At 37.7% G+C, this 27,867-nt stretch overlaps 2 protein-coding genes across 3 annotated transcripts in view; one reads left to right on the forward strand and one right to left on the reverse strand.

Annotated features, from left to right (window-relative positions):
- The first annotated feature begins 16 nt into the window (after nt 1-16).
- On the forward strand, nt 17-11,777 carry SREK1IP1 (SREK1 interacting protein 1). 2 transcript variants are annotated; one of them, XM_054186600.1, is made up of 5 exons: nt 17-124; nt 3,077-3,124; nt 4,895-5,035; nt 7,164-7,242; nt 8,738-11,777. In XM_054186600.1, the coding sequence occupies exons 1-5, from the start codon at nt 88-90 to the stop codon at nt 8,925-8,927; spliced, it is 495 nt and encodes a 164-aa protein (XP_054042575.1). In that variant the 5' UTR covers nt 17-87; the 3' UTR covers nt 8,928-11,777. The 2 variants fall into 2 exon arrangements, with proteins under 2 accessions (XP_054042575.1, XP_054042576.1); XM_054186601.1 differs by lacking the exon at nt 17-124 and adding an exon at nt 206-297.
- An 11,713-nt stretch (nt 11,778-23,490) lies between these two features.
- The window catches only part of RGS7BP (regulator of G protein signaling 7 binding protein), a 40,924-nt gene continuing 36,547 nt past the window's right edge, over nt 23,491-27,867 (reverse strand). The window contains exons 5-6 of the mRNA XM_054186599.1: nt 27,001-27,071; nt 23,491-24,496 (exon numbers count right to left, since the gene is read on the reverse strand). Coding sequence (XP_054042574.1) covers nt 24,405-24,496; nt 27,001-27,071 — 163 coding nt within the window. The 3' untranslated portion in view covers nt 23,491-24,404. The remainder of the gene's footprint in view (nt 24,497-27,000; nt 27,072-27,867) is intronic.

A 27,867-nucleotide genomic window follows, 5' to 3' on the forward strand; every position in this document is an offset into this window, starting at 1 on the left:
AGGGAGGCGGGGAGGAGGTTGACCAAGGCAGGAGGAAAGACGAAGGGATGGGTCCCCGGTCGGACCCTCCGCAGGAGTCACTTAGGAATGAATTTCTTTCGGAAAGACTCGGAAGCTTCTCCAGGTACCTTCAATCCCTCCTCGTGTCTTCCGCCCCGTGCCGAGGTCCCCCGCCCCCCCTGCGAGTGGCACTGTCCGAGAGTGCGCCGGGCAAAGCCTTCCGGCGGGGAGAGGCGCCGCTGCTGGGCCGGGCCGGGCCGGCGAGGAGAGCGGCGGGAGGCGCCATGGCTCTGCCGGGTGAGGCGCCGCCGCCAGCGGGGAGAAAAGGGGGCAATGGCCGGCTGTCCACAGGGACGGCGGGTGGGGAAGGGGAAACAAGCGGCGGGCTGGTGGAAAATTATGCTGGGAGCGGGGAGCGCGGGTCGCAGCGTGATGCGGGGAGGGCGACGGCACGGCGTGTCTCCCCAGGGCCGCGGGGGTCCCGCGTTGCTGGGGTCTGCACGGCCGGTTTGCTATAAACCAGCTGTCGTTGGGGCAGCGGGAGGGAGGGAGATGGCCGGGGCAGGGAGGGGGATCAGGGTAGCCGTCGGTGACCGCGGCCATGCCGTCGCCTCCTTCTAGGCCTGCGGGGCCTCTCCCCGGCGTGTTGGACGAGTGATGACCGTGTGCTACGCTCCTGTTGCCTGTTAGCGCGGTCCACCTTCTTTAAAGTTAGATCCGGCGAATGGTTGTTATCAGACTTGGCTTTCCTCCTCGTCTTTTGTTGTGGGTTAACGTTTGTGTGCGCCCCACTCGATTATTGTTCACATAGACGCGTTGCCGAGGATGGTGAGACAGGACAGGCGCAAACACTTGTGTTGTTTTCAAGGTATTTAGATCTGTGTCAGCCAAACATAGAGCCGTTGCTTCATAATTTTTTCTTGATCCTGAGATGTGAGGAGTGTTTGGGAACAGCTGAAGAAGTCTGAGCTTTGGTAAGCTGCTTCTCTTAAGAGAAAAGAAGACCTTAATAAGCTTGTTCCCATTCTAGAAGGGGTTCTTGAGGAAGACGGATCGTGTTTGCGTTCAAAGGTTTCCAAAGCTTTTTTTGCAACCTTGTGCTCCACCAAATGAATGAGGTCGTTGGTGGTGGTTGCTGCTGTGTTCGTTGTTAATTTTGTTGAGGGTTAACGCCTGGGAAGAAGGGAATGAGAAAAGGAAGCTTCTAGTAGTTACTTTGGTTTTAACCATCTAAAACGTCACCTAATCTAAAACCCTGCTTCTAACATTTAAAACTAAGAATAATAATAAAATTTCAGTCTTGGGAATTTGGTGGGAGTATTTGGTGACAATATTCTTGTCATCTGCTGAGTGTTTCTATTGGAAATCTTCACAAATGGCACCTGCACAATGCCATGGGAGATTTTGTACTGACCTCCCTTGCACGCAATACCAAATCTATCTTTACGTACAGGTCAGTTACGCAGCAGGGCTGAAGTTTACTGAGTATTTCAGAAAGCTAAGGCAAAGTAGTAGCTCAGGTGATCTTGCTTTCTAGTCCCAAGGTGTAGGGAACAAACAGATGCTGTTTTGAGTATTTCTTGGACATGATATTGCAAGATACAAGTATAGTTTTGTTCTTTGCTTCTTGACACTTTCTTTCATGTTCTCTACCTCCTACGTACCTCTCGTGGATTTCCCTCAGAAGATAGTCATAAAACAGGCATGTAAGTGCTGCTGAGTTTGTAGACCTTGAAGGGCATATGCAATAGTAAGGTTTTGGGATCCACAGAAAACCATGTGTCATAATGGAATGTATGTATCCGTATTGCTTAGCTTTCCAGTATTCTTCAGGGCATAGACCAGTGAGTTGTACAAGTTTCCAAGTTAGTTTTTCAGCTTGGGGTTTGAAGGTTTTTCTGTTGAGTAGAATTTTCTAAAGACAGTGCTTGTCTCAGTAAATCAGTTTAAATTCATGGAGCAAATGTACTCACTTTCTGTTTCTGTGGAGCAAATGTACTAACTTCCTGGTTCTGTAATTTCTGTCATGGATTTCTTGTTATGTTTGCTTATTTATTTATTTAAATAAATGACCTAGTTTGTCAGAAAACTATATATAACTGTTTATAAGTCACTGCTTTTTTCATACTGTATTCAGTTGGAAGATAGAAGGGCACTCTGATTTTGGAAATTCAGTTGTGACTTTCATTATGAATAGGCTCAGATAATTAAAAACAAGACTGATCTATTTTTGCGGGGTGGGTCTCTGGGGTTTCTCTTTTTCTGAGTCATATCCTACTATGTCTGTTTAACTTAACTGTGCACTCAGATGGGAAAATCACACACTTGCTATACCTAAAATTTTCACTATTCTGGTCCTCCTTCCTGCATAGCATCTACAGACTTTTCTGTTACTCTGCACTTTATTCCCCATCTGCTTTCTTGTACACATTAATTCTTTGTATTTGGTGCTTTGTTGCCTAGAGTCAGAATCATTTAACAACTTATTTAGCATTGGTTGTTTTGGTGTCTTCTATCTGTCTTTTGTCCCTTTTCAGGAGTGATTGTTTATCTCTCTTCTTTTTTCTTTTTTAATTACCTTTTAAAGACAGTTCTTGTAATTAAAATATAAATTATTTCAGAGTTTTCATTGAATGTCTGTCAACATCTATGCACTGCTAGAATTTGTAAGTACACTTGTAGTGTGCAGTTATGGATCACTGGAATGTCAGATAGCTGTTACTCTGTTCATACTGTAACTAAACAAATGCATAAGCTGTCAGAGAAGTGGAATAATTATTAAAATTATAATGGTAAGGTCATAATCAAATGAGAATTTGGCAATAAGTTATGTGAAACTAAATGATCTGTAGCGGTTTATAGTAGCCAAATTTGTTCTGATAGATTACTTCACAGAAAAGTGATCTTAGAAATGCACTGTTTTGCTGTTCTTTAAGTTTTTTTAAGAGATCTTAATGTACTTAATACTCTCAGGAGTGATCACTCCTGTCTGTGTATTGAAATTATCAAGCCAGATTTAAAAGAAACTTGAGAATTCTGTTTAGCAACACCTAATTGATGAAATTTTCTCTTTCAGGTGGAAATAAAGATAACATCAGAGCAGGATGCAAGAAGTGTGGATACCGTGAGTCTGTAATAAGAAATATGAAATTACAGTGTTTTTTCTTCAATTTGTGATGTTGGAATTGCCTTTTTTGCGGGGGGGGGGGGGCGGGGCGCGGGGCGGAGAGGGCTGGTGGAAATGTTCTCCCATGTTGCTTATACATTTGTTTAAATTACTGTAATTTTCTGTATTTATTTCCTGTTTATTCTGTGGCTCCTCATACCTATTGCTGCTTTTGAAAACCCTTGAGTTTCTCAGAGAAAAAAAAAGTATGCTATTGTGTTTGTATATATTACATTTGGATTACTATTACTTGAGAAACTTTGAATTGAAAGTATGGTCTTTGATATTGTTCTGGGTTGAGCGATACAGGACTAACTTCTCTTCTAATGCTTGGGAAAACTGCACTTTTAGAAGACTCTAGTGTCTGAATTCATGGAAATATCAGCTAGGCTGGGATCCTCAGTGTTTTCAAGCCTTGCCAGGTGCAGGGACGAGGACGAGCGAGGCCTGGGCACTTGACCCAGGCTGGCCAACAGGATTATTTCATAGCATGAACGTCACATTCAATATAAATTAGAAAGTTTTGCTGTGTAGTTTCTCTCTCCCTTGATGGTGGTGGTCCAGAGAACTCTTGCCCTGGTGCCAGACCCCTGAGCCCTTCCCTTCCTCCCAAAGCCATGGCGCTCACATTGTCCAACATTTGCTGTCCACTGCATGGCTTCCTGCTGATAGAATTGGCTGAGTATAATCCTGGTACATCTTATATTAGTATTGGGATCGATACTGGTTCTTTAGTAATATTGTTAATTATTTAGTCTTATACTATTCAATCTATTTATATTTCAACCCTTGTATTTCTTGTTTTCCCTGGTTCCCCTTTCTGGGTGGGGGAGGGGTCATCAGGTGATAGAATGATTGTCTAAACAACAATAAATTGTTATGGGTTTCTCAACTCATAACAAATATCTACTGAGATTAGCATTTGTGCTTCTGAGTCTCACTGCAAACTTGGGCAGGCATTTCAGCTGGAGTTAAGTCCAATCTGTTTTAAAAGAAAAAAGAATTTTATATCTGTATGATCTTCTATGCTAAGAAAACAGACTTCTTTGGGCATTCTGCATTTCAAGAAACAGTTGATTTTGTTACTTACAAGTTCTGTAGTTAGCATTTAGCTCATGCTTTGCATGATGCTCTGATCATATAAGCATGTCTGTGGCTACTTTCCTGATGAATGCAGCAGGTCTTAGATTTTAATTTGTTAATAACTAACTCTTATTTTTATAATGATGGAGGGGTGGATGCTGGTTTTGCAGTGAATTGTGTTGAACTTTTAACAGAGTGACTTAATATAATTTTTTTTTATGAGCGTTATGTGGTGTGAGGAGAGAGGAAAGTATGCTTCGTTTTTTCACTGTAGGCTTTGTCTCCAGCAAATGTCATCAATGAATTGCTCTGTGTATCTGTTGTTCTAAAGGAACACAGATATCAATATAGATTTAGTGCTTCATTTCTACATGCAGTAAGTGTCAGAAACTTTCTAGAAGAGGAGGAAACTTGTAGTCAAATCACACAACTTGTATTTATGTTCCTAAAAGCTTTGTCTTCAAGATGTAGGTGTTTTGATATGAAGAAGATGAGTTTATTTCAATTGCTACTTGTATTCCTGTGTCTATAGCTTAGCCTTTTTTTCCTTCTCAAAACTGATTAATACTAAAATGGATGTTCTTTAGTATCTGATATTTTTTTGGTGAATTGTAATTTTTCTTTCTGAATATTTGTTTTGTTCAGCTGGTCATCTGACATTCGAATGTCGAAACTTCCTCCGAGTAGATCCTCAAAGAGATATTGTTTTAGATGTTAGCAGCACTAGCAGTGAAGACAGCGAGGAAGAAGAACTACAGAGATTGCAAGCCATGCGTGAAAAAAAAAGTAAGGTGTTTTGCTTTTTTTTTTTTTCTTAAAGAGTAAATTGGATAATGATCTTCTGAAGTACTGGAACTCTCATTTTTATCCTTTTCGATAACTACTATTATTTAAAGCCTGTGCTTTAAAAGCAGGTCTTTTACTTCATGTGTTCAGACTTCAGAGATCTGCTACATCTTTTTTTTTTTTTTTTTTGAAATTATTATTAAGTCCTGTCATAGGAAATGAACAATGTACCCATTTGGAACATCTCAAAAAGGACTTCTGTGTAAAAAAGATTGTAAGACTGTTACTAAGAAACTGCTTAGGAGAAAATGACATGGATGTTTTGAGTTAATCTTTTGATTATGGCATGTAGTTTAAACATCTTAAAGTTGATAGTAAGTCTTAAAACTATTGACAAATGTAACAGCTGAATTCCTCTCCAGTTTCTAAGTAGTGTTTTGACTGAAACAGCTAGTGAATTGAATTTAAATGTTCATATTTGGAGAAGTACTGTTCTCTGTTTGGAAGGTCTGAGCATCAACTGTCAGAAAGAGAATAGATGGATTATTTGGCAGAAACTTGAGTTCATTTGAATTTGGACTCCAAAGAGACTGCTTCCCTATGTCAGAAGGGGAGGTTGTTCCACCATAGCACGTCTTAAATGGATGAATGTTCTTTGCCTGTGCCCCTTGAAACATCATGTTTTGTTCTGTTGCTCTCACATTACAAACTCAACATTCAGTTCCTACTAAAGATGCTATTTAGGAAGGAGAAGGGAGAGATAGAACCCTGTAATTTGCTGGAACACTTCAAAAGAAATGGGTAGTCTGCTTGTCAGCAGGGCTAAATTGGTACTGCAACAGTCCTTTCTTGGAACAAGTCTCTTTTGAAAAACTTGTTCCCATTTATTATGTACTTTTGCATGTAAGGGCATTTTTTTGGCCCTAAACTAATTGAAGATACATGTCTGCAGGAAAAGCAGCTGTTTATTTGATCTTGTGATATCCCCGTTTATTATATGTTCCTTCTCAAACTGTGGCTGCTGTGTGTACTGCAAGGAGATATGTATCTCTAACTGTAAATAATCTAGGAAGGATTTTGCCGTTTTCAAGTGGCCTCATCATCTCGAGATTTTTGCACTGTTTGCGCTTAGATTTTTGCACCATTTTCTTAAATATATACTGAGTGCTTGATCACGCATTCTTGTTCATGGTTTTTAATTGCTCCAAAAGTATTTTGCTTTTTGTAACATACTGAATTCTTTCAAATTTCGCTCCAGAACATACAGACCAGTAGTTTCCATTTGTGTTAGCAAATGAATAACTGCACTAGCATGCAGACTGTATGGAAGGTTATTTGTATGATAGACAAAAGATGAAATGCTCAAAATTAGCTATGTGTTTTACGGATGAATTGCAAAGCCAGCATTTTCCTGTTAGCTGACGTAGTAATGTATGTTTATGTAGTGGATTTGCACTTGGGAGAATTCAAAAATACTTTTGAACTACTATAGAAAAGCCTAAGGTGAGAAATTTCATCAGTGTTATAAAAATACTGCTTGTAAGTGAAAGGTGAAGAGACTATACAATACTACACGGAACTATACAGTGTTAGGACCAGAAACAAACATGACCAGATGAGGGGTGATTCTTCTGCCAATTTTCGTAGACAGTATATTGACAGTTAACTCAAGCTTTTCTCAGTTATGGCATAGCTATTTGTGAAGTATGAAATGAATATATGTGACAGTAATTCAGGTAAGCCTACGGGTATATTTTTTTTTTGTATGTTCTAGTTAAATGACCTGTTTTCAGACTTGAGCAAGTCTTTTAAAATATGGAAGAACTGATATGAAATCTAAAGCTGATGTAAAAATGTAGGAAAAGTCACAACTTTTTGCTACATTTTACAGGACTTGCTTTGTTGTTAGTGCTTAGATGAAAGTCATTAGAATGTAAATTGTATAAAAAGTTCTGCTAGTCTGCGAAATATTTCTGAAATTATTATACTAGTCCAGAACTTGGAGAAAGGAAAGGAAAAACTTTTAACAAGAATTTTGTAGTAACTTTACATTGCTGTCAAAGCCACTCTTTTAATGCTGATCTTAATTCAGACAAGTGTTTTGTAAACTGTAACTTTTTATCCATAGATTTAAATGAGGAGGAAGAAAAAAAGAAACAAAAAAGAAAAAACAAAGAAAAACCAAAATTAAAGAGACCAAGGAAAAGGTAACTCTCTCACACACCTATTTTAATTTCAAAACAACTTTAGAAATATTTCTGATGTTTGGGTTGTTTCTCGGAAAACAATGCTGCTTTTGATGCAGCTTTATTTGCAAGTACATCTTTGGTTTGAAAAGCTTCTTGTTGTCCAGTAAGAACTTGTTTATTCTCTGAATAATGGTATAGCCACTGTGGAGTGGCTCTGCTGTGGACTTAGGACCATGGAAGTCTAGAAAGCTATAACAAGCTGGGGTTCTGCAGGTCTGAGAAAGCAATGCTCCTTCTGACTATCCAACACTAGGCAAGATGTGGTGGGAGACGAACAAGGAGTCAGGAGGGTTATGGGATTGGTTCCCATCTTAGCTCATATGGAGAAGCCTCCTGGCAGTTCAGAGACCCTAAGATGCCCTGCATGCACGCGTGTATGCGTGTAGACACGCACATACACGCACACTCTGAGTAACATGTAACTATCAAGGGGGAAACTAGTTTTACTTAGCATGTGTTGAGTTTTAGCATTCCTGCTCTTGTAGAAGCCTAAAAAATGTGTTACTCCAGTCTCAAATATCATAATATTCAAATGCATTGTGAATCTGAGTATTGTTTTTTTTTATTAAGATGAGACTGTAGTCATTAGGGCTGTTGATGAGACAATATGCCAGGAACTGCACTGAGAGCTAGGGAACGTGTAATGTATTTGGAGACCACAATAAGATGGTTTTCAGAAATAAATAAACAGGATTTAACAGTGGTTGTATTGGCGTTTTTGCCCTTCCTTATTTACATAGTGTAGCTCTAGCTTACCCTTAGTAAGATACACTTAGTTAAGATAGTAAAAAAGAGTCAGTCTGCTGGCTGTAGTCTTTACATGCAAGTAATTAATAGTTAATCATGTAAACAGTAGGACAAATCTACCCTCTTGAGTATAATAATCATGCCTTTTCTTTTATTATCATCTTAATTCTTGTATGTCTGTAATCACTCATCACTGCTGGTGAGAGACCAATATAATGAGCTGGAAGGGCATCCAAATTTGTCATACCCGTTTCTTTTATTTTTTTGTGTGAGAGAAAGACATTAGATTTGTCTGAAGGCATTACTGGCGCATTGTTACTGATCATGTGATATTTTAAAAGCTGGAAGCTCTATCTTACTGTCATACTTTCAGTTTTCTGTCAGTCTGTACTCTTAGTCGTTTCCTTATTGAAGGTTGAAAAACACACAACTTGCCTATTCCATTGTTAATTAATCTGTACCATAGACATACTGCATTTTTTGTCACAATAGTCTAATTTTTCTAATTAGAAAAGTTGTGGTTCAGTTGAACATGCAGACTGAGATATCGTAAGCTTTCCAGTGGATGCTACTGTACAAATTCTACACCAAATTTGATTTGTGACATTATATAAATACTGAAATTAAAAAACCCACATTATTCTTGTGGCATTTTCCTTCTTTAATTGCATATCAGTATGTATCTATATTTTTTTGTTTTTACTAGATCTTCCTCATCAAGTGCAGCTGAAGAGGATGGGCAAAAGTCAAAAAAACAAAAATCACACAAAAAAGAAAGGGAAAAGGAAAAAAAGAATAAATCTAAGAAAGGAAAACATCGTAAAAAGGAGAAGAAGAAGAGACGAAAGGAAAAAAGTTCATCTTCTGATAGTTCAGACAGTTCTAGTAGTGACTGAGATGCTGGCTATTTTTGTGTTCATTTCTGCAGAGAATATGATTTTCCTTTCAAATCAAATTTATTTATGCTTTGCAATGCTGTTGTTTTAAAATGATATATATATATTTTTAAGAAATCTGTTTGCAAATATCAGTGCTTCAAATAATTAAATGAACCATTTGGGAAAAGAATCTGCTCCTCTATTTCAAGTTTATTAGTACTGAACCATGCAAGTTTAACTAGTTCTTCACTCTTATTCTTAGTTCAGTTGCGATTAGCTGTATTTGGAATCATTCACACTAGGATATGGTAAGCTTCAGTTTTCTAGTCTTTGTGTAGAAAGATTTGGACTTAAATATGCTTAATGTCAGAGTGGTTAAATCAAATTTGGAAATTAAAGTGAGATTTTCTATTATGTTATTCTCTAAATAAATGTATGTTTTGCATAACATTTTCTACTTATATACGTTAACCAGTAAGTGCAAATACAAAGTAGAGTGTGGGTCCGTAGAAGGGAAAGAATGAGCAATGAGAAGCTAAAACAGATTGTTCGTTCAAAATTATCTTCTAAAATTGATCTAGTCATAGACTGTGAAACACAATTACTTATTCTTCTGTAAGGATCACTGTGAGCAAGCTGGAAACAAACAAAAGCTATTAATTTTTCAAAGTCCTTTCTGCCTAGGTTTTGTTCTTTTACAATTGCGACTATTTCATCTTTGAGATAGTTGTAAAGTGCCACTTCCTTACACTAGATGACTATCCAGCAAGATTGTTTACAAAGTTCTAAGAACTGTGTTAATACGGTAATATGGTGATTAATGCTTACATGAATGAAAACAGGAAATTCAAAGACTGACAAGTGACAAGAATTGTGAAGCCTCTGTTCATTATAATAGAACTCCCATTGAAAAGTTACAAAGCAAACAAACAAGCCAACCTCTTGTGGAAAGTAAGCAATCTGTCATGTTAAAGTTGGTAGCAAAATTTACCATTTGCTATTGGGAGCAATGTTAAGTATGTCAAAATTTTATAACTGAATTCAGGAGTATCCAATTCATATTATGTTCTGTAGTAAGGTACAGGTTCAAGATAGGCTGATACTTTTGAGTTGAGCAGATTTTAGGGATATAATCTTGCCCCAGAAATGCCGAAACCTCAAAGTGCTTATGTTTACAGCTTCTTGAAAATGCTCCTCCTGCCTGTGGTTTCAAGTTTTTTTTGCTTAGACACAGAACTGCTTACACCTCAGCAGCTTGGCACACAGCTGCAGTGTAAGTTTCATAGGAGTCAAAGTATGAGGAAGAGCAACAACTAAGCTTTCTTAAGAATAGTATCTCTTGCCTATGTTTTCTACAGTGGGTAAGAGCATTGGGTTGGTACAAAACGTTTTATGGTATTTTAATGGCTACCGTATTTGCCCTGAAAGTGAGATATCTAGATCTAACTCTGTCTTTCAGACCTTTATGTCTCAGACCCATACCCTTATCATTAGGCAACTCATGCTGTCAATGCTGTGCTACAGAACATTAAAGATCAAAATACTCATGAAAACCACAGAGCAAAAAGAAATAATCTGTAACCTTCTATGTAGGTCTCTCAATAGAGGACAGCAAGAGTCCTTGCATCTGCTCTTTTTCTCGCTGCCGTTGGTCCAATCTAATTTTTCATATCTTATATCATGATTTCTGGGATGGGCTTGGATAATAGAACTGAAGAGAGACTGGACTCTTCAATTAGTTGATACCTGTGCATAGTATAAGGAACTTTTATTTTGTAAGTATTAATTTAACAAATTCTGGCACCCTGTTCACTCTAGTCTCCTTAGTGTTGCTGTGGCTGTTAAGAGCTTATTTTTGACTGGGTTAATTCTCTAAGACAGTTATTCTGTAGAGTGCAACAGGGGACTTGTGGGCTACTAAGCCAGTACTGTTGCCAAAGGAAATACTTAATCAAGCCACAGCTTAAGACACAGCTCATTGTGATTTATTTTTTTTTCCCCCTAAAATGTTCCTTACTTAATGAGGTTGGGTTATTTGAGTTAGGGGAATTCAGAACTTGCATGTAATTCTCCCATGATCTTCCCATGATCTCCCAGTGATCCCATGATGCCAATTCTGAGGAATGGGAGTTTGTACTTTATTTGTTTCTCGATCTTTGAAAGCTTCATCTGAAGACAAGAAGGGAAATTTTACTGAGCTTTCTATACCAGAATGGCTGAAGAGTTTATTAAACAACCCTTATTTGAGTTAATATATCTCTATGCATAAGTATAATTTAGACATCAAATTACATTTAAGGACAAATTAGGGAATGGATAGAGGCATAAAATTCAGAAAAGCAGCTGGTAGCTATTTTAGTGCTCCTTATGCTTTTGTGTAGTTTAAAATAGCCATTTTAGATTCTAGTTCTAATTGTTGAAATCAAAAGATCACCTATCTAAATGATAGTGCAATTACTTACCATGTAGCATTACAGCAGCTATTTATGGTAGTTACAGTGGTTACAAGAGTGTAAGGCATGAATTTCAGTGTTCGTGTCTTGGCACTTGTTACTGGCGTACATAGATTTTCATATTGGAAAAAGGCTTTTCTAATTTGAACAATTTAAATATTGCTATTCTCTCAATTCAGGTATTTATGTAACAGAGAGAATATAATGTGTCGGGTTATTTTTCAGGCCATATTCCCATTTTATTTACAAAGATGTATGTTAATGTCAATAGATTTTTCTGCAGAAGTGCTCAGGATTTCAGGTACGTTAACTGATACATCGAGGAGATGCTGCAATGAACAGTTCTCTGCCAAGTTAATATTTGCTAATCTTTTAAAGTGATATAAAAATAAATATCATTGGTTTTCTTATATGATTTAGACATAATGTTAGTGATTCTTTTGTGTTGTAACAAATGTTATTGTCTCAGCTTGAACCAAAATGCCTACTCTGCTTCCAGAAAAAGAAGTAACATTCAGCAAGTTTAAGTATCAGAACAAGACTTCTAATATTAGAACTCAGCTATTCCTTCACTTCTATCAGTTGTTATTAGCTTTCATGAACCACACTTTCAAGGGCAATGCCTGACATAAATGCTGTGGTTGTACAGGGCTAAGATATTGATTGTGTGCCGGCTACTCAACAAGCACCAAAGATCTTACAGTATAAAGGTGATGCCAGTACAAACAAGGACTGTCATTCCCTGTCAGTTTACCTCAGTTACAGAATGAAATGCCTATTTTCATAAAGAAAGACAAATATTTTTGTCTTGCATGTGAGTGATATATGGGGTGGGATGAAGAAAAGAAATGAAGGCAAGGGCATGCCAAATGGATAGAATAATGAAAAGTCAACAACCTCCATACGCCTTACAATTAGCTCTGAAATGCAAATCAACCTCTATCTAGGCACCAGGAAACAAAGTAGGTACCTCGTGTTGCCTTCAGTCTGCTTTCCCAGATAGGGGAAGAACATGCACGTCTGCAATCTACCTACTAGCTGGGGAACAGACTGTGCTGTAAAGTGCACCAACAGCTGGCGTCACTGAATCAAAGCTGAATTAAGCTATTGTTTTAGAAATAGCTAAAGAAAATACACATTCACAGCACAAAAATCAGAGTGTCACCATTCTCAGCAGCATGTGAGACACCATGGAAAACTCTTAAGTCTCTTCCATGACACATATATACTTTTTTTATGTACCTAGAGTAATGGAAAGTTATATTTCAGCACTATCATAGAATCATAGAATCCGTTGGGTTGGAAGGGACCTGTAAAGGTCATCTAGTCCAACCCCCCTGCAGTAAGCAGGGACATCTTCAACTAGATCAGGTTGCACAGCGCCTCATCAAGCCTGGCCTTGAATGTCTCCAAGGATGGGTCCTCCACCACCTCTCTGGGCAACCTGTATAACATGTTTTAACTTCATTTGAATACATATTGGATTGGCAGGGGGGGCGAACAACAATGCAATAATCTTTCTCTCTTTAGACTTTCTCTGAAATACGCTTCCATGCTGATTAGTTTTCATGATCACAGGCATTTTATCAATATGAACATACTTGCTGTCTTCATGATCTGTTAAAATTCTGCAGTATTTTAGTTGCTCCTAGCATCAGTTTGCAGCGCAAGTGACATGTACATCACTGATAGTTTAACAATTTAATAATTAGTTTTCTGTTTTACCATTACGTGTTTCTTTGCCATCAAAATTTGTATTACACCATCACTTGCTAAGCTTGCATTTTTTAAATTATGGCATTTGGTAGTGTCAGCTTGTGTTGTTTCCAGGAGTTTTTATTGAGTATTTCCTGCAGGTGAGTCAGATACTTATTTTGTTGTATTCTGAGCTACCATCAATGGTCTATGTTGGTTCTGTGCAGTCTGCAAGGGAATCTAAGTGAGGACAAACAAAAGTGTTACCCATAGGCATCCAAAAGATGGGACTAAAACTAAAAGAAAAATAAATTCTGAGTAACACAGTATTATTACACAGCTCTACAACTGTTTTGTTTTTTATTTCAGCAATAAATCGTGTTGAAGAATCATAATATAGCTAAGAATTGCAACAAGGCAGTTGTAGATAAATAGAAAAAAATGTAGTGTCTAACTATGAACTTGGAACAGGCTGGGTAGCCTTAAAGGTCTGATCTTTAAGGAGGTAAAAGCTGCTGAGATAATCAATGCATATTGAACTCTGTATTTACTCAGTGCTTTTATAGTTGACAACAACAAAGCAAGTCATAGCTGCAGATCGCTCCAAGGAGTATCACGAGTAATGAATCTGACAGGGTGCTTGTCTGTTTCATACAATAATCAGTTCCAGGAACTTTTAAGGTGTATTTTCAGCAGTTTGTCTTTTGCAGTTCATCACATTTTCTCTCCCCAGTCAAAAAAGGGCACAATCTGTATGTATGCAGAGCAGAATGACAAATATCACAAACCTTTTAACTCACCTGGTTACTCAGTAGTGCTCTGCAGTCTCCACAGTAGAGCCAGCAGTGAAGCTGGTTTGTTAGAAAATAGTTCTGGCACTGCCATGTCTTGGGCACTCACCTATCTTAACTTGTCAAAATTACTGTACGTCAGAGACTCTTTTGGGCAGAGCACACGGTTGGTGCCTCTTACCACAATTCCTCTGCCTCAAGACAGAGAAGAGCATTAATGGAGATTCTAAGCTACAAATCACCATAAATATGAACGTGGATGGAAGGAAAAACACAACAAAAATGCTTCTGTAATAAAAATGCCAGAACACTGAAACTGTTCACAAGAAGTTCTAGTATAACAATCATGAAGATGAATTTAGGGGATAAAGAAGAATACGAGATGAGGTGGTGGTAGCAGAAAATAAAGAATTGCAGAAGAGGTACAAGAATGAAGAAACAGAAGGGACTAGAGAAATGCCAGTACAAGGGTGGAAAACATATAAGCAGTCTGAACTAATGATTATCCAGTACAGGAAAATCCTGTTAAGAATATGATATATTTTTATGTTTAAAAAAAAAAAATATTTGAGGAAGAAGATCAGAGGGAACTGTTTGTCTAGAAATGCAAATATTCTCCTAAAATGTTGTAGTTAAAATAACAGCAATACAGGAGAAAATTCTGTAATAGAAATAGGCTATTTAGTAGAGTTCATTTATACTTTAGCGTAGTATTAAAACTGTGACTAACTTTTGTTTACAGTTTTCTGTGTAAGCTAAATATTTGTCCCACTGAGAAAGTGTACAGTGAAGAAGAATGATTAATCCTTATTTATCTGTATTGCATATAAACATCCCTGAGGCTTTTACTTAGTGTAACTGTTTATAAAGTATCCTGGCAGAATTTTGACCATGAGAGAATTTCAACGAAGAATTAAATTCAACTCTAAGAAACACGCTGTATGATAGCAGTATGTGAATACTGCGTTTCATCTGAGTGCACTTTAAAGCTTAGAAGTTATAAGCCACCTTTATGGATCCTCTATTCCCTACTGCCACGACGATAGTATGCAGTGATGTTCTGAAGATACAGTTCGCAAATTACAGTTTTTATCTATATAGAACTCCTACACTTAATTAAAAAAACCCCAAAGCTATAGCTTATTTTAGGGACGACTCCACTCAGTAATTTCAAACTGAAGACAGATGTGCTGGTGCTAAGACAATGAAAACAAGAACTGATGAACTTCAGCAACCAATTTTTATACGTACATCTGGTTCAAAACATTTGATCATAGAGTATCCAGCCCATATCCAAGAAGGGAGTTTCAAGACTGTTTTAAATATAACAGCAATACTAGTTTAAGCTATGCTCCATTCTTGTAGGGTTTACTTTAAATTCCTACTGATTTCTCATTTTCCTCTATCGTATAACTCTTGTGGCCTTTTACAGGAAGTTCATCAAAGTCCATAAAAACAGCTGTTTCTTCAGCCAAACCAAGCGTGAACAGCTTTTCAGACTTAGGAACCTAATGGAAATTATTTTGGTGGTAGAAGCAACTCATGTTTTAAATGAACAAAATTTTGGTGCTCTTGTTTGCAGGAAAATTGAGAGTTAGCTCACAAAGAGACAATTATGCCTTAATTGATCCTGGACTGTATGCATTCCAAAGGACAACACCAAGGAATACTTTACAGCTGTTACATCCCTCCTGTTTCTCTCTTTATCACTCTTTTCACTCTTATCTTTCTTTTCTTTCATTTGCAGGGAAAGCGGTTCTAAAACAGTGGACCTGTATTAGTCTGAATAGTATGAGTTTTCTGAGATTTGGAGGTTAATTCTACTTTTTAAGAAAAAAAAGATTAAGTTCAAAATTAATTATTTGATGCATTTTTTAAAAAAATTTTACATTAACAAACATCAACTTAATTCTGAAATATTACAGAAAAAAAAATGGGAGTCAACAATGCAACAACCACCACCACCACCACCCCCCACTGAACTTCTAAAAACTAGTACACTAAGGCAAAGTTTTCCTTTTCCGTATATGTAAGAAATGTGAGTATATGGGACCCTGTGGTATATGAAACTCACTGCATAGGCTTCAGTTTTCCACATTACGTTTAGAAAGGAATGGGTTAAACTCTCGACTTGGGTTTATGCAAGGAGTCTGGGGATATTTACACTTGTAAACCCCTGTTTTTTAAAAACGTTCAATAATTAAATGAGGTAACCATTACAGGGAAAATAATCTATTTTTGAAGACAACAGGAAGACTCCAATACTGGACACTAATAGTAAGCTGTCTCAAATAAGCTTCAGATAATATCTCACAGAAACCTTACAAAACAAAATCTAAGAAACTCAGGTGCTGGTAGGTGTTTCACAGACCTCAGAAGGTCTTATATGACACTTGACTCAATAATTTTATTTCTGTATTTAGACAACCAGTACATGATGGTTTGCTATAGAAAGGCTAATTTGCCAAACAATCACTACAGGATGCTTAAGTTTCCCTTTGAGGTTCTTCCTCAATTCAGATCAGCTCTCTAGTGAGGCACTGAAATTGAAGAAGTTCCTGTGCTATTAAGGCCAACTTCAGAATAAAAGAAGTAGGGAAGATGAGGAGGATGAAGTTTCCTTTCTTAGACACTAGGTTGCTTATGCCAGGGACTAGGATTATAATGGTTCTGGAAGAAGGATGAAAGATTGGAATCTAACCAAAAAAGTATTTTTGTGGATTTGTACCAATGAGAACTTGAATGGGAACTTTCAAAGGAGAAAAAACAGACTCAATCCTTTGAAAGATACCAATTTTTAGATATATAACCTTGACTTCCTTAAGGAAATCTCTTCTGTTATGTTTAAATTCTATGAATTTGCTTTGCCAAAGCTTTCCAAATCTCTGAAGTGTTCTGAATCTTAAATAATGTTCTCTTTCTAGAACATCTGCCAGATATGTTCCATGTGCAATTGCTGTTTCTGCTGTTACTGTATCTTCTACTGACTGAAAGAGATTAATTGTTTGAATCTTGAAAAAGGTGGCCAACAGTGTGTTGCTTTTGGGATCAGCAACATTCTCTCCCCTCCCCACCCCCCACCTGTCCCAGTTTCAGAAGCTTTCTTACTTTCCTTCTAAGTTGCAGCACAGAAAAGATTAAAAAGCTTCTTCTCAATGCTGACAGTACAAATTATTTCTTTAAATTTTCCTGGATAGCTAAAAAATTATTTTCTAAGTTAGCACAGAGAATACAGGAGCTAAGTAAATTAAAGGAAGAAAAAGCAGAAAGGAATAAATGTTTATCTTCCACTGTGAAATGAGTACATGTGTAGATTATTTGTCATTTGATTGCTAAAAAAGAATAAGTTATTCACAATATGGGTGGAGAAAAATTACATTTCTTATTATTAAAGGATGTTTTTTCTCTTGTCTGGATGCTTTAAGCAGATCTTTTATATTCCTAAACAAAACCATCATGTACTAAGTTTTTTCCCCCTTAAATTTGATAAGTGCTTTGTGTTAAGTCTTGTTTCAGTAAACTATTACTGAAGGAAATCAAAACCAGAAGGAAATTGATATTTACCCAGTCTGTGAGAAGGAAGGTATTTGCACTCTGAAGGTACTGTTATAGCACTGTTTACAAGCAACTAGAAAATCTTGACTTTTCAATTAGTAAAATGCAAGTTGATAAGGGTATAGGCCTCCCTAAATATTAGCGGATAAGATGTCAACAAAAGCAGAGAAAGCACTTAAAATATAATACAAGTATACAAACAAATTGCTACTAGTTGTTCAGCAGCAGATCTAGGCTGGAAATTAGCAGAAGCTTTCTATGCACCAAAGAACTGCAGTCCCACAAGGGCAAGAAAAACAGCTGCTGAAAGAGGGAGCTTGGTACATATAATGGCTCAAACAAAGGAGTGGTTTCATGAGGCAGCAACAGACTGGACAAATAGAACCATGTGCTCTTTTGGAGTCCAGAATTCCCATTACTATTGGTACTTAAATACATTTAAGAAGAATGGAGAGGATATAAATATCATACCAAGAAAATTTACAGATAATAGGAAATAAGGTGAAGTCTCAAGTACTAGTGAGGAGGAGACCAATAGTTCAAAGCTAGATGAGTTCAGACAGGAAAACGAAAAATTTATGAGACTGGCAACATGAAGCTAGATCTGGACAGCAGATAATGCATACGCTGGCAGCAGGTTAGGTTGAAAAAACCACATTGGAGGGTACAACCATCAACTACAGAGTAAAAGTCTACCTCTTACTTGAGATATGACTGAGGTGGTAATTGAGATTTTAAAGATAGTACAAGGAAATAGAGCCTTAGGAAAAAGATTTCTGGATTTAAGATAAATGATTCAGCTGTGGACAGTTTGAAGTCACTGTTTCAACCTTTGCCACATGGTGATCCCTTGAAATTATCTCCTGTCCACCTATGTCTAGCCTGGCTCAGCTCTTTTTAAAGCAGAAAACGAAGTTTCTGCTGGTAAAGGATAAGTTTTGCTGCCTGTCAGACAGTGCCTTCAAGGTCCTGGAACTTAAACAGGACCACAAACTTCCCCAAATAATGCTACAAATCTCTTCTGACCGAAGCAAGTCAGGACTGAGCAGGAGCAGAAATAGATGTCTCCTTAGCTTTTCTTGCCTTTTGTCCATGCAGCTGGACAATTTGTTGCCTACTTCTTACACAGATAATAAAGAATCTCACCTTTAAGCTGACATAAGACCAGCAGATATTTTGAAAAGAGGTATCAGTGCATCACTGTGCGTTTATTCTTGAAATGGGATAAAAGTTGGTTATTGTATTTTTCCCATTTTCTGACACAGATTTTTCGAAGTTGAACATCAAGATAAAAGTAAAATTTTAAATTGTAATTTTAAGGTTTCCTTACGATGGCATGATGCACTGGGTTTGGCTGGGACAGAGTTGGTTTTCTTCACAGTAGCTCATTGGGTGTTGTGTTTTAGATTCAAGACCACAGCGCGCAACATGGGGCTTGAAGTGTTCGAGAGAGCAACAGATGTGGCTGGGTATACAACAAATACTACACCTAGTTCTGGGTGAACTACACCAGTGTTTCTAAATCTAAACACAAAAAGCCCAAATAGCAGTATTATTACAACAACACTTCAACGAAGAGGCCTGCTCTGGGCTCGGCCAAGGAGAGCGCTGTGATTCTGCTTGCAAAGCATCACTTCGGCAAGTGGTGGAAGTAATATCTGCATAGAGGCAGTTGCTGAAAGACCTGGCAGACAAAAACTGAAACAGAGGGAATGACCTGCAGCTACTGACAGCATGTGAAGTTTCCAGTTCCATGCCTTCTCCAGCCCATGGTGAGCTTGCTGACATACACCCTTCAGCTTCTGCGTACCCTGCGGTGTGTCTGCCAAGGCCCCTAAACTCAATGACTATGAAAACCTATTCCGGTTGCATTTCCCTAATCACATTAGGTTTGTTACAACCCCTTCAATGTTGTGAAGGCTACCCACACCACGCGTGGGGAAGGTTCCCACACCAAGAGGGAGGCCAGGCCCCACCAAGGCAGCCCCGGTGCGGTGGCCGCCAGCCCGCCCTTCCTGCCCACTCTTTGCCTCTTCTCTTCACATCGTGACGGGGACCAGGGAGGTGGTGGTGGCATTGAGGCGATCTCCTTGTATTTCCCACTAAAACAGCAACTTCTCTTGTCTTACTGTTAATCCTGAGGGAGGATCCTAGCATTACCACAGTCTAGACAGCTCTTCAAACTCTTGAAAGTCCTTTAATCTGTAGTTCTGTATTTACCTTACATTGAAAAATTAGTGTGTTTATGTTGTATCTCATCCCAGGTAAGCCTGCTATAGGACGAATAGTTAATAGGTCACAGAGACAACCTTTTCTGTATTGCGTAAGTTAGCATGCAGATTTTGCATGCTGTCTTTTACATATTGTGTAAGTTAACATGCAGCCTGCAATATGTATTTACTGTCTATTTCTATATGCTTGCATTTTGCTTCTGCTCTGAAAACCTTACACTTTAGACTGTACGTAGACAACCGACTTTTTAGCCACATATTTTTTATGATGTGAAATATCTGTGAAAACAGGAAAGGTACTGCAAGTGAATGGTGGTTATAAAGAACTTGGGCTTGCTCAGAAAAGCCAGAGCTGCACAAAGTTTTGATAGAAAAGACTTGCAGAAACTTGATATATTTGGTGGGTATGGTGCTTCTTGTTTCAAATCCTGCAAAAGATTTACGGTGCCTCTATCCTACAGCATTTTCAACTAAAATATTAAAACCCCATTCAGGATTTAGAAAGCAGGTACTGTTTTCCTCAGTATCTCCCCTAAATTGCTTGTTTCTATGCATTCAAGCATTTATCAATGTAAAGTTGTCTTTTTTTTTTTTAATACTTGGAAAATAAACAAATAAATGAATGGTTCTAAATCATCTCTAAGTGATTTGTATGTCATTTTATTGTGGGAACTTCTAAGCTTTGATCCCACATTGCCCTATTCCATTAAACTAAAATGTAAGTAATATCATTAACATTTATCCTTCTTGGAACTATGTGATGTTCTGGGGTTTAAAAAAAGTTTCTTTTGTTTCCTTTTGAATTTTAGTGAAAGATAATCCTCTGCATTCCTAACTAAGCCAATTTATCCCTTAACACATTTCAATTCAGATACTTACCGAGCCTTGATTTGTGGCTACTACCTATTAAAAGATAACTGGAGGACATTCCATTCACCCTTGATCACCAGTATTCCTTAAGTGGCCATGAAGCTTGGGAATTAAAGCATGTGTCCGTTAGGATTAGTAACAGGTATAACAATTACAAGGAGTTTGAGAGAAGCTGCGAAATTGTTTAGAAATACAGAAAAGCTTCAAAATGAGCAAAGACAGTACTAAAGTTTCCAGAATAACAAAAGGTACAAGTATGTGCATGTTACTGTACACTTTAAAACAGTGCAAACGGGAAGGACTTCAAAGACAACTTACGTAAATCTGTTTCCATCACAGAACGTCCTGAAGTTGTACAGCTCATTGTGATGAAGTATTACTGATGTCAAGAGCTTTGCATAATTAATTAACATGTATACATTTCTCTCACTAACTTATATGCCATCGCAGCAGATGTGATAAAAACACAGAGACATGAGCTGTCATGTAACTTGGCTTGTTAACCTACGTGTGATGATATGTGGGCAGGTACTGCACTAGACACGCTTACTGCTTTATCTTCCTTTGAAAGTAGTTGTTAGAGACATCACACTGAACTGATAAACCAATTTCTGTGTATATACTAATATAACAACATTTTAAAAGAATTAACACAGTTTGCTTGTGTGAAATTTTGTTTCTCCCTTTGTCTCCTGTGGCATCGCTGCATGCTTAGTCTTTTTTTCATACACTCCTTTTTGGCATTAGTGTCTACAGGATTAATAAAATAGTATCAATCGGTCTTTTTAACTTAGGCTGAACCAAAATTAATTGGTTAATTGTAATTACAGATCGAATCCCCAGACAATACTTTTTAATAGCTATTAGACATCAGGAGTTATTTTTCTAAAATTTTAGCAGTTGCAAAGCCTGTTGTAACTCTGGGAATAGAGTCATAGAGCAAGGCAAGGCTATTGGTTTGTAGACTTTTAATGAAAACAAGTCAGTGCTGCCATCTTTTGGACATTCTTTAACTACTTATTATGGAAAACTAGGACAGTTAACGAGGACATTGTTCATGAGGGATGTGGGGAAAATGTCACAGAATTAACTTTGAAAAAAATGTCCTGCTGTAGACTATGATTCCGTTCTTCTTAAAAAGCACGAGTCTGAGTGGAGAATGGATTGAGGAGCAGGACTTGGGAGTGTTGGTTGATGAGAAGCTCAACATGAGCTGGCAATGTGCACTCATAGCCCAGAAAGCCAACCTCATCCTTGGCTGCAACAAAAGAACGATGGCCAGCAGGTCGAGGGAGGTGATTCTGCCCCTCTACTCCGCTCTGCTGAGACCGCACCCACAGTACTGAGGCCCCACACATAAGGACATCGACCTGTTGGTGTGTTTAGAGGAGGGTCATGAAGATGATCAGATGGCTGGAGCACCTCTCCTATGAGGACAGGTGGAGGAGTTGGTGTTCTTCAGCCTGGAGAAGAGAATGCTCCAGGGAGACCTTATAGCAGCCTTCCAGTACCTAAAGAGGGCCTACAGGAAAGATGGGGAGGGACTTTTTTATTAGGGAGTGTCGCAATAGGATGACGGGGTAAAGGTTTTAAATGGAAAAAGGATATATTTAGATGAGATATTAGGAAGGAATTCTTTACTGTGGGGATGTGGAGACACTGGAGACCTGAGAAGCTGTGGATGCCCCATCCCTGGAAGTGTTCAAGACCAGGCTGGATGAGGCTTTGAGCAAAATGGGCTAGTGGGAGGTGTCCCTGCCCATTGCAGGGTGTTGGAACTACCTGATCTTTAAGGTCCCTTCCAATTCTATCCATTCTATGACCCTATGAAAAATACATTCATGCTCACAAGCACACAGCTTTTTGAGTGTGCAGGGATCTCCCTGCATTAAATGCCGTGTATGCTGAAGAATAGTTTGTGACCTGAAATCCTGAAACATGTTGCAGTTACCTTTTTCTGTGATATTTAAAGAATTTAGCAATGTATTCCTCAGATGGAATTCATTTTGCTTACGGAAACACACAATTTCCATGAGGACATTTTAGATTTATTTGTCCTCATTGCATTTAAAGTATTTATTTGGGTGCCTTTTTATTCAAAAATACATTTTCTGTCTGGGAGACTGAAAGGTGAAAAGTGAATAGATCAGTTCAACCTAGAAAAAAACTAAACACTCTGCTTTATCTGAGTGAAAAGAAAAATAACCTTTCAGAGAACTGCTGGAAGCTCAGTTACCTGAATGCGTACAACAGGAGTGGTGTGGCTCTTCAGGAAGAAAAAATCCTACCTTCCTGCCTTGGGAATTAAATTTGAATTTTTGGTCCTTGCTATGGGCAGTACACCAGTATTTCTGACAACGGGGGTGTTTCCTTCCTTTTTCAGCAAACAGCACTCTAGGAGAAAAACTTGGTAGAAAAATCAGTCAGCTCAAACTCTGTAGGTGCCAGATACAGATACAGCTATCCCTAACAAACTGCTCTGGGGAGTGTACCAGTGTCCTATCAAAAAAAATAATGGAGAATTTAATGTATTGGTGTTTCCTGTGACAAGGAAACAGTATCTCCTTACTCAGCACTAAACCCTCTCACAGTAAGAAGGAATTTGGTTCCTGTTGATATGCTGGGTCATGGTGGAATGGCAGAAGGGCTCATAGTCACCTTCCTCAGGTATTACCGACTACGGTGACCTGCTCTACACTGTAGTTATAGATTGTTATGGGTTTCACCGTGTTGCAGTCTAGCACAAGTTTAGCTCTGGTGTCTTGCCTATCATCCTGAAATATCAGTACAATGAGTCTGACCTATTCATACCTACTGCTGCTGCTAGCCGTCATTTGAGCATTTACATATTCACCATAATTTTTTATCTGTCTTTGTTACCATACTTCTTGAAATGGAAAAATTATCAAAACTTGTGCAGTACTCTGACAACAAAATTAGAGAAAAAAGACTTACTCTTGCAATATAACTAGAAACAAGACAACACTTAATTTAAATAAAAAACTTTATTAACAATGTAAAACGTTTAGTATCTTACAATGTGAGATAATTCTGGCATGCCCTATAGGAATTAATACTTAGTGATATGCAGACACCATGCTTTGAGTTCTATTGGAAACAAAATCAGTTGGTGTTGTGTTTTACATTGTTTACTTTAATACATTTTCTTTTAATAAATTATTTATTTTCCCCAAAAGCTTGTAGAGACACTATTGGCTTAGAAGGAAATTTGCTGCTTCTATGCATTGTACAGTATGTAGATATTATGATTTCTCTGTATTTACAAGTCGTAAGTATTTTCATATATGGTTTGTGTATCGTAAATTAAGATATCTTTCTATGAAACTTTTAAATTGAGATATAGTGGAAGACTAAATATGAATGAGAGCACAAAAAGCAACTGGATATTTTGTGCAAATTCTGTTACAATATTGTTTAAATGTTTTAGAAGTTTAATACTTTTGCTGTTAAATAGTTTTCTATGCTTAAAGACTGTTAGAATATGATCAAGTATTTTAATATGATACGAATAAGATTACTGTACTATGCACAAACTTTTAGCTGCAGTTCAAACAATAAAAAAAACTTTAAAATTATCTATTACCATAATTCATGTGTCTTTTCTCTGAGTGGCTGAAAGTAAGCATGCAAAACATACTTCAAAAAGTTTTAAAAACATTCTTAGTTATGCTAGATCTTTTCCACAGCTGGTTTTTGACCACCATAACTTTAAACTATTAAAACTCTTTTTTTGAAAAGGGGGATGGAACAGAAGAGAAAAAGGAATTGCGTAGAAAATGTACTTTATAATCAAGAGTAGCAATGTTCATCTTCTCAGTGGTCAAATAATAGTGGTTTAATCAAAGTTATGATTTTCTTGGTGCTTCTGTACTTAATCTTCTAACTTGAGACAAGACAACACAGTCCAAAGAATCTTCGCTTCCGTCTTCTTACCAATGGATATGGAGTCAAGTTTAGGAGGCTGCTATCATCTGTGATGAAAAAAATCCACATTTTAACACAAGTATGTGCACATGCACACACACAAAAGAGTTTACTTCACTTATGTGTCCTAACAGCACCTACATGATCAAGTAATAGATCCTGTTGTTCTAGGCATAGAGCAAATAATAACTTGAATTTTGTATTTAAGAGTCTTACAATGCTAACTATCAGGATCTCCATAATAATGCAATAGAAATTTTGGCAAGAATAATACCAGTTCAATAACAGAACCTAAAGGAAATTACACCCCCAGTACTGGGAGACCTAAGCCACAATATTTCTGCATGGATGAATAATGTTAGGGTCCCAAATAAAACATAAAAGATAAGCAGCTTGAGAGCTTGCAGACATGCAAATTTGGAAATATTGATCCTAAGGTTAAAGTCTGGCTTAATTGAAACATAAAAAAAACTTTATAGGGTGCCCATTTGTGCACATCAGGGAGACGTACATTTAAAACTGCAACATTGGAACATCTTCGCACATCAAGAGAAAAAGCACTTGTCTGGGAAAGTTGGCACAATATGCTTACCCCGTTTCTGGTTAGCTTTCTACCTTTTATAGTAACTCCTTTTAAATTCATACAAACTCTCTATATTAGTGCCTATACTTGCGACAACTCATGCACTGTCAGCGAGCTATCTCCCAAAATCTTTAGAATTCACTTTGAATTTGAGCCATCTTCAGGCATGGTTTCAGCCTGAGAGCTATGCCTCATTATGTTCCTATTCTGGCTACAGCAGGGACCTAGTTTTAATTGTAGGCTCTAGACACTACTGTAATACAAACACTTAAGAATGTAGGTAAGAGATCATTTAATATTATGTCTCAAGCTCATGAACCACATCAACTAAATTTCTTAGCACAGTAACTTTCCTGCTGTCACTTAAGAGAATTCCATACAAAAAACCAGGTCTGTGAGGAGTCAGTAATGTTTTGTAACGCTTTTGCAGGCTTGCAACCTTAACTTCATTGTGTCTGTCACTGAAATCAACAGCAAAATGGTCAGTCATTTACTGAAAGGAGGATCGGCTCTCGTAAAAATAAACTCATTCAATGGCATGAAATGCTTGTAATTCATATATGTGTCAAAATTACAGTCCAGATCATATTAATTACCTATAATGTAGTTTGTTTGTTCTATTTACTTATACTGTTATTGAGCTTTAATTAATTAAAGGTCTTGGAATATTTCAAAAATTTTAAGGGCTGTATGAATAATGAATATGACTGTCCATTCCTGAGGCATCCATTCTCAGAGGTCATCTGCAAACTACACAGTTGGGAGTCAGTGGGAGCTGCAAAAACACCGTTTATGACTACCTGATCCTGGGATATGTCTCAGAGCTTTTAAACTCCAGCTGACACATTTCCCATCCTGCTGCATGGGTGATCAGTGATTTTCTGGCCAAGGTTGGAGGGCAGTGTAGACACCAGACACCAGAGAAGAATTCAGTACACCTTTATCTCTGTTCTGAATTTGAGTCTCTATATGCTTTATATCCCCCAAATGTGTCTTTTAATTCCTTACTTCCACCACTCTCCTTTCTTCTAGGCTAGGCATAGACTTTACGTCATTTTTCTGGTCTCTACAATGGCACATCTGTACCATGTATCATAAGCAATTCCCCTTCTCCATTCACATAGTTTTCCACCAAGCCATCCTGCCGCAATCTCTTACTCATATAATGAAATCACCCTTTCTGTATTCATCTCTTTCCATATTATGATGAATGATAGACTGCCTAGTTACCTGGGACAAAATCTAGGACATATTAGGTGTAGTCCATCAGGTGCCACTAAGCAAAGACTACGCAGCATTTAAGAAATACACATTATGCGAAGAAATCATAAAGGAAAATTATTATCTTTTTAATGTTCCTCACATGAAGAAAGAGAGTCCCTGTCTACGTGGAACATTAACACTGCCGGGCCGCAAAATGAAGACACACTGCTAAATACCTGCATAGGATGGAGATCCTGTCCCCCTGTGCATCTGTATAATGAGCCTTACAATGTGCCAGCTACTGGGAAAAGCAGGCTGTTAGCAGGCTCAAGGCAAGTGTCTTTTCTGCACAGGGTCAACGTCATCTCACAGAAGCTACAAGCCTTGTACGGAGTTAAAGCAAACCCCATCACTTGGTAGGATCCCTATCATAGTCTGTGCCAGTTACACCTTCGTTACCTTTGAAAAAGAAAACCTCCTGACACGGGGAATTAATTTTGTTGCTGCCTTTGTGTCACCACAAAAAGTTTATTATTTTATCTATAGATACCGTATCTATAAAATTCCAGAATACCTCATGTGGAACTCGAGAGGCCAAAGTTCACATACTAAATTCTGACTTCACTGAATCAGTAGGGAAGAGACTTCACCTAGATTTTTCTTTTTGTAACTTCTATAAAAAACCCCTAGATTTTTTGGATGTGATGGAAGGCAAAACCTTTAATTATCTTAATTTTCCTTACACAAAGAAAATACAAAACCTACCTTGATTTTTCAGTGGTAAAGGCATAGTCTCCCTGAGTTTACTTAAAAGGTTTTTCATTTCTCTCATATCTCTGTGGAAACAAAAGTTGAAAGAGATACAATAGAACAGCAGTTGAAGACTGAATGGAGAATGGCTCACAGTATAGCTTCATATGCTGAAATAATGGAGCAATAAATACAAAAATCTATTGGTCAAGCATTTGGTTCACATACATGTATCAGAGGAACCATACCAAAATAAAGAGCAGTAGATTTAATAAGGGAGCACTTTTAAGCCAGTCTGACATTAACTAGTCACATCTGGTCCAAATTTATGATTTATGATAACACATGTAGCTAATCCATGACACTTAAGCTCCCTGCACATTAAGTGAAAATATCAGAAACACGGCTTTCATTCTCACTCCTTTTATGAGGACTCTGGCAGGAAATTTTCTAAAAGGCAGAAGATGGAAAATATGTTAACAAAATACCATCTCACAAAGCAAGTTACATTTGGATAGGTTTCGAGAGAGGCCAGAAGTTGCAAAAAGTTTCCTGTTTTACAGATAGATGGCAGACTGGCAATTTTGTGTGCAGGCTTGTAATGTCTTCAGGCTTTCAGTTTTTAAAAGCAATGTGGTCTTGCCTCATTCATCTACATCTAAAATAGTTCTTAGAAATGAAGAAACATAACTAATAAGAAATTGCTCAGTTTTATTCTCCACATTACTCTCTCAGTAGAGAACTTCATTTAATATAAATAAACATGGTAACCATTAAAATCTCAGCAGCAGCTTAATATGCAAAGCCATCAAAACAGGTATTTTTTGCAAAGAAATGTTGGCCATAAGGATTACCCCCTACTAAAGGGTCTCATTTTTTGAC

This window comes from Rissa tridactyla, chromosome Z (assembly GCF_028500815.1).
Source record: "Rissa tridactyla isolate bRisTri1 chromosome Z, bRisTri1.patW.cur.20221130, whole genome shotgun sequence".
Lineage (NCBI taxonomy): Eukaryota > Metazoa > Chordata > Aves > Charadriiformes > Laridae > Rissa > Rissa tridactyla.

Coding starts and splice junctions, on each gene's coding strand:
- SREK1IP1 (XM_054186600.1), top strand. CDS start 88: ATGAATTTCTTTCGGAAAGACTCGGAAGCTTCTCCAG. Junction 125..3,076: donor AGACTCGGAAGCTTCTCCAG/GTACCTTCAATC, acceptor TTTCTCTTTCAG/GTGGAAATAAAGATAACATC. Junction 7,243..8,737: donor TTAAAGAGACCAAGGAAAAG/GTAACTCTCTCA, acceptor TGTTTTTACTAG/ATCTTCCTCATCAAGTGCAG.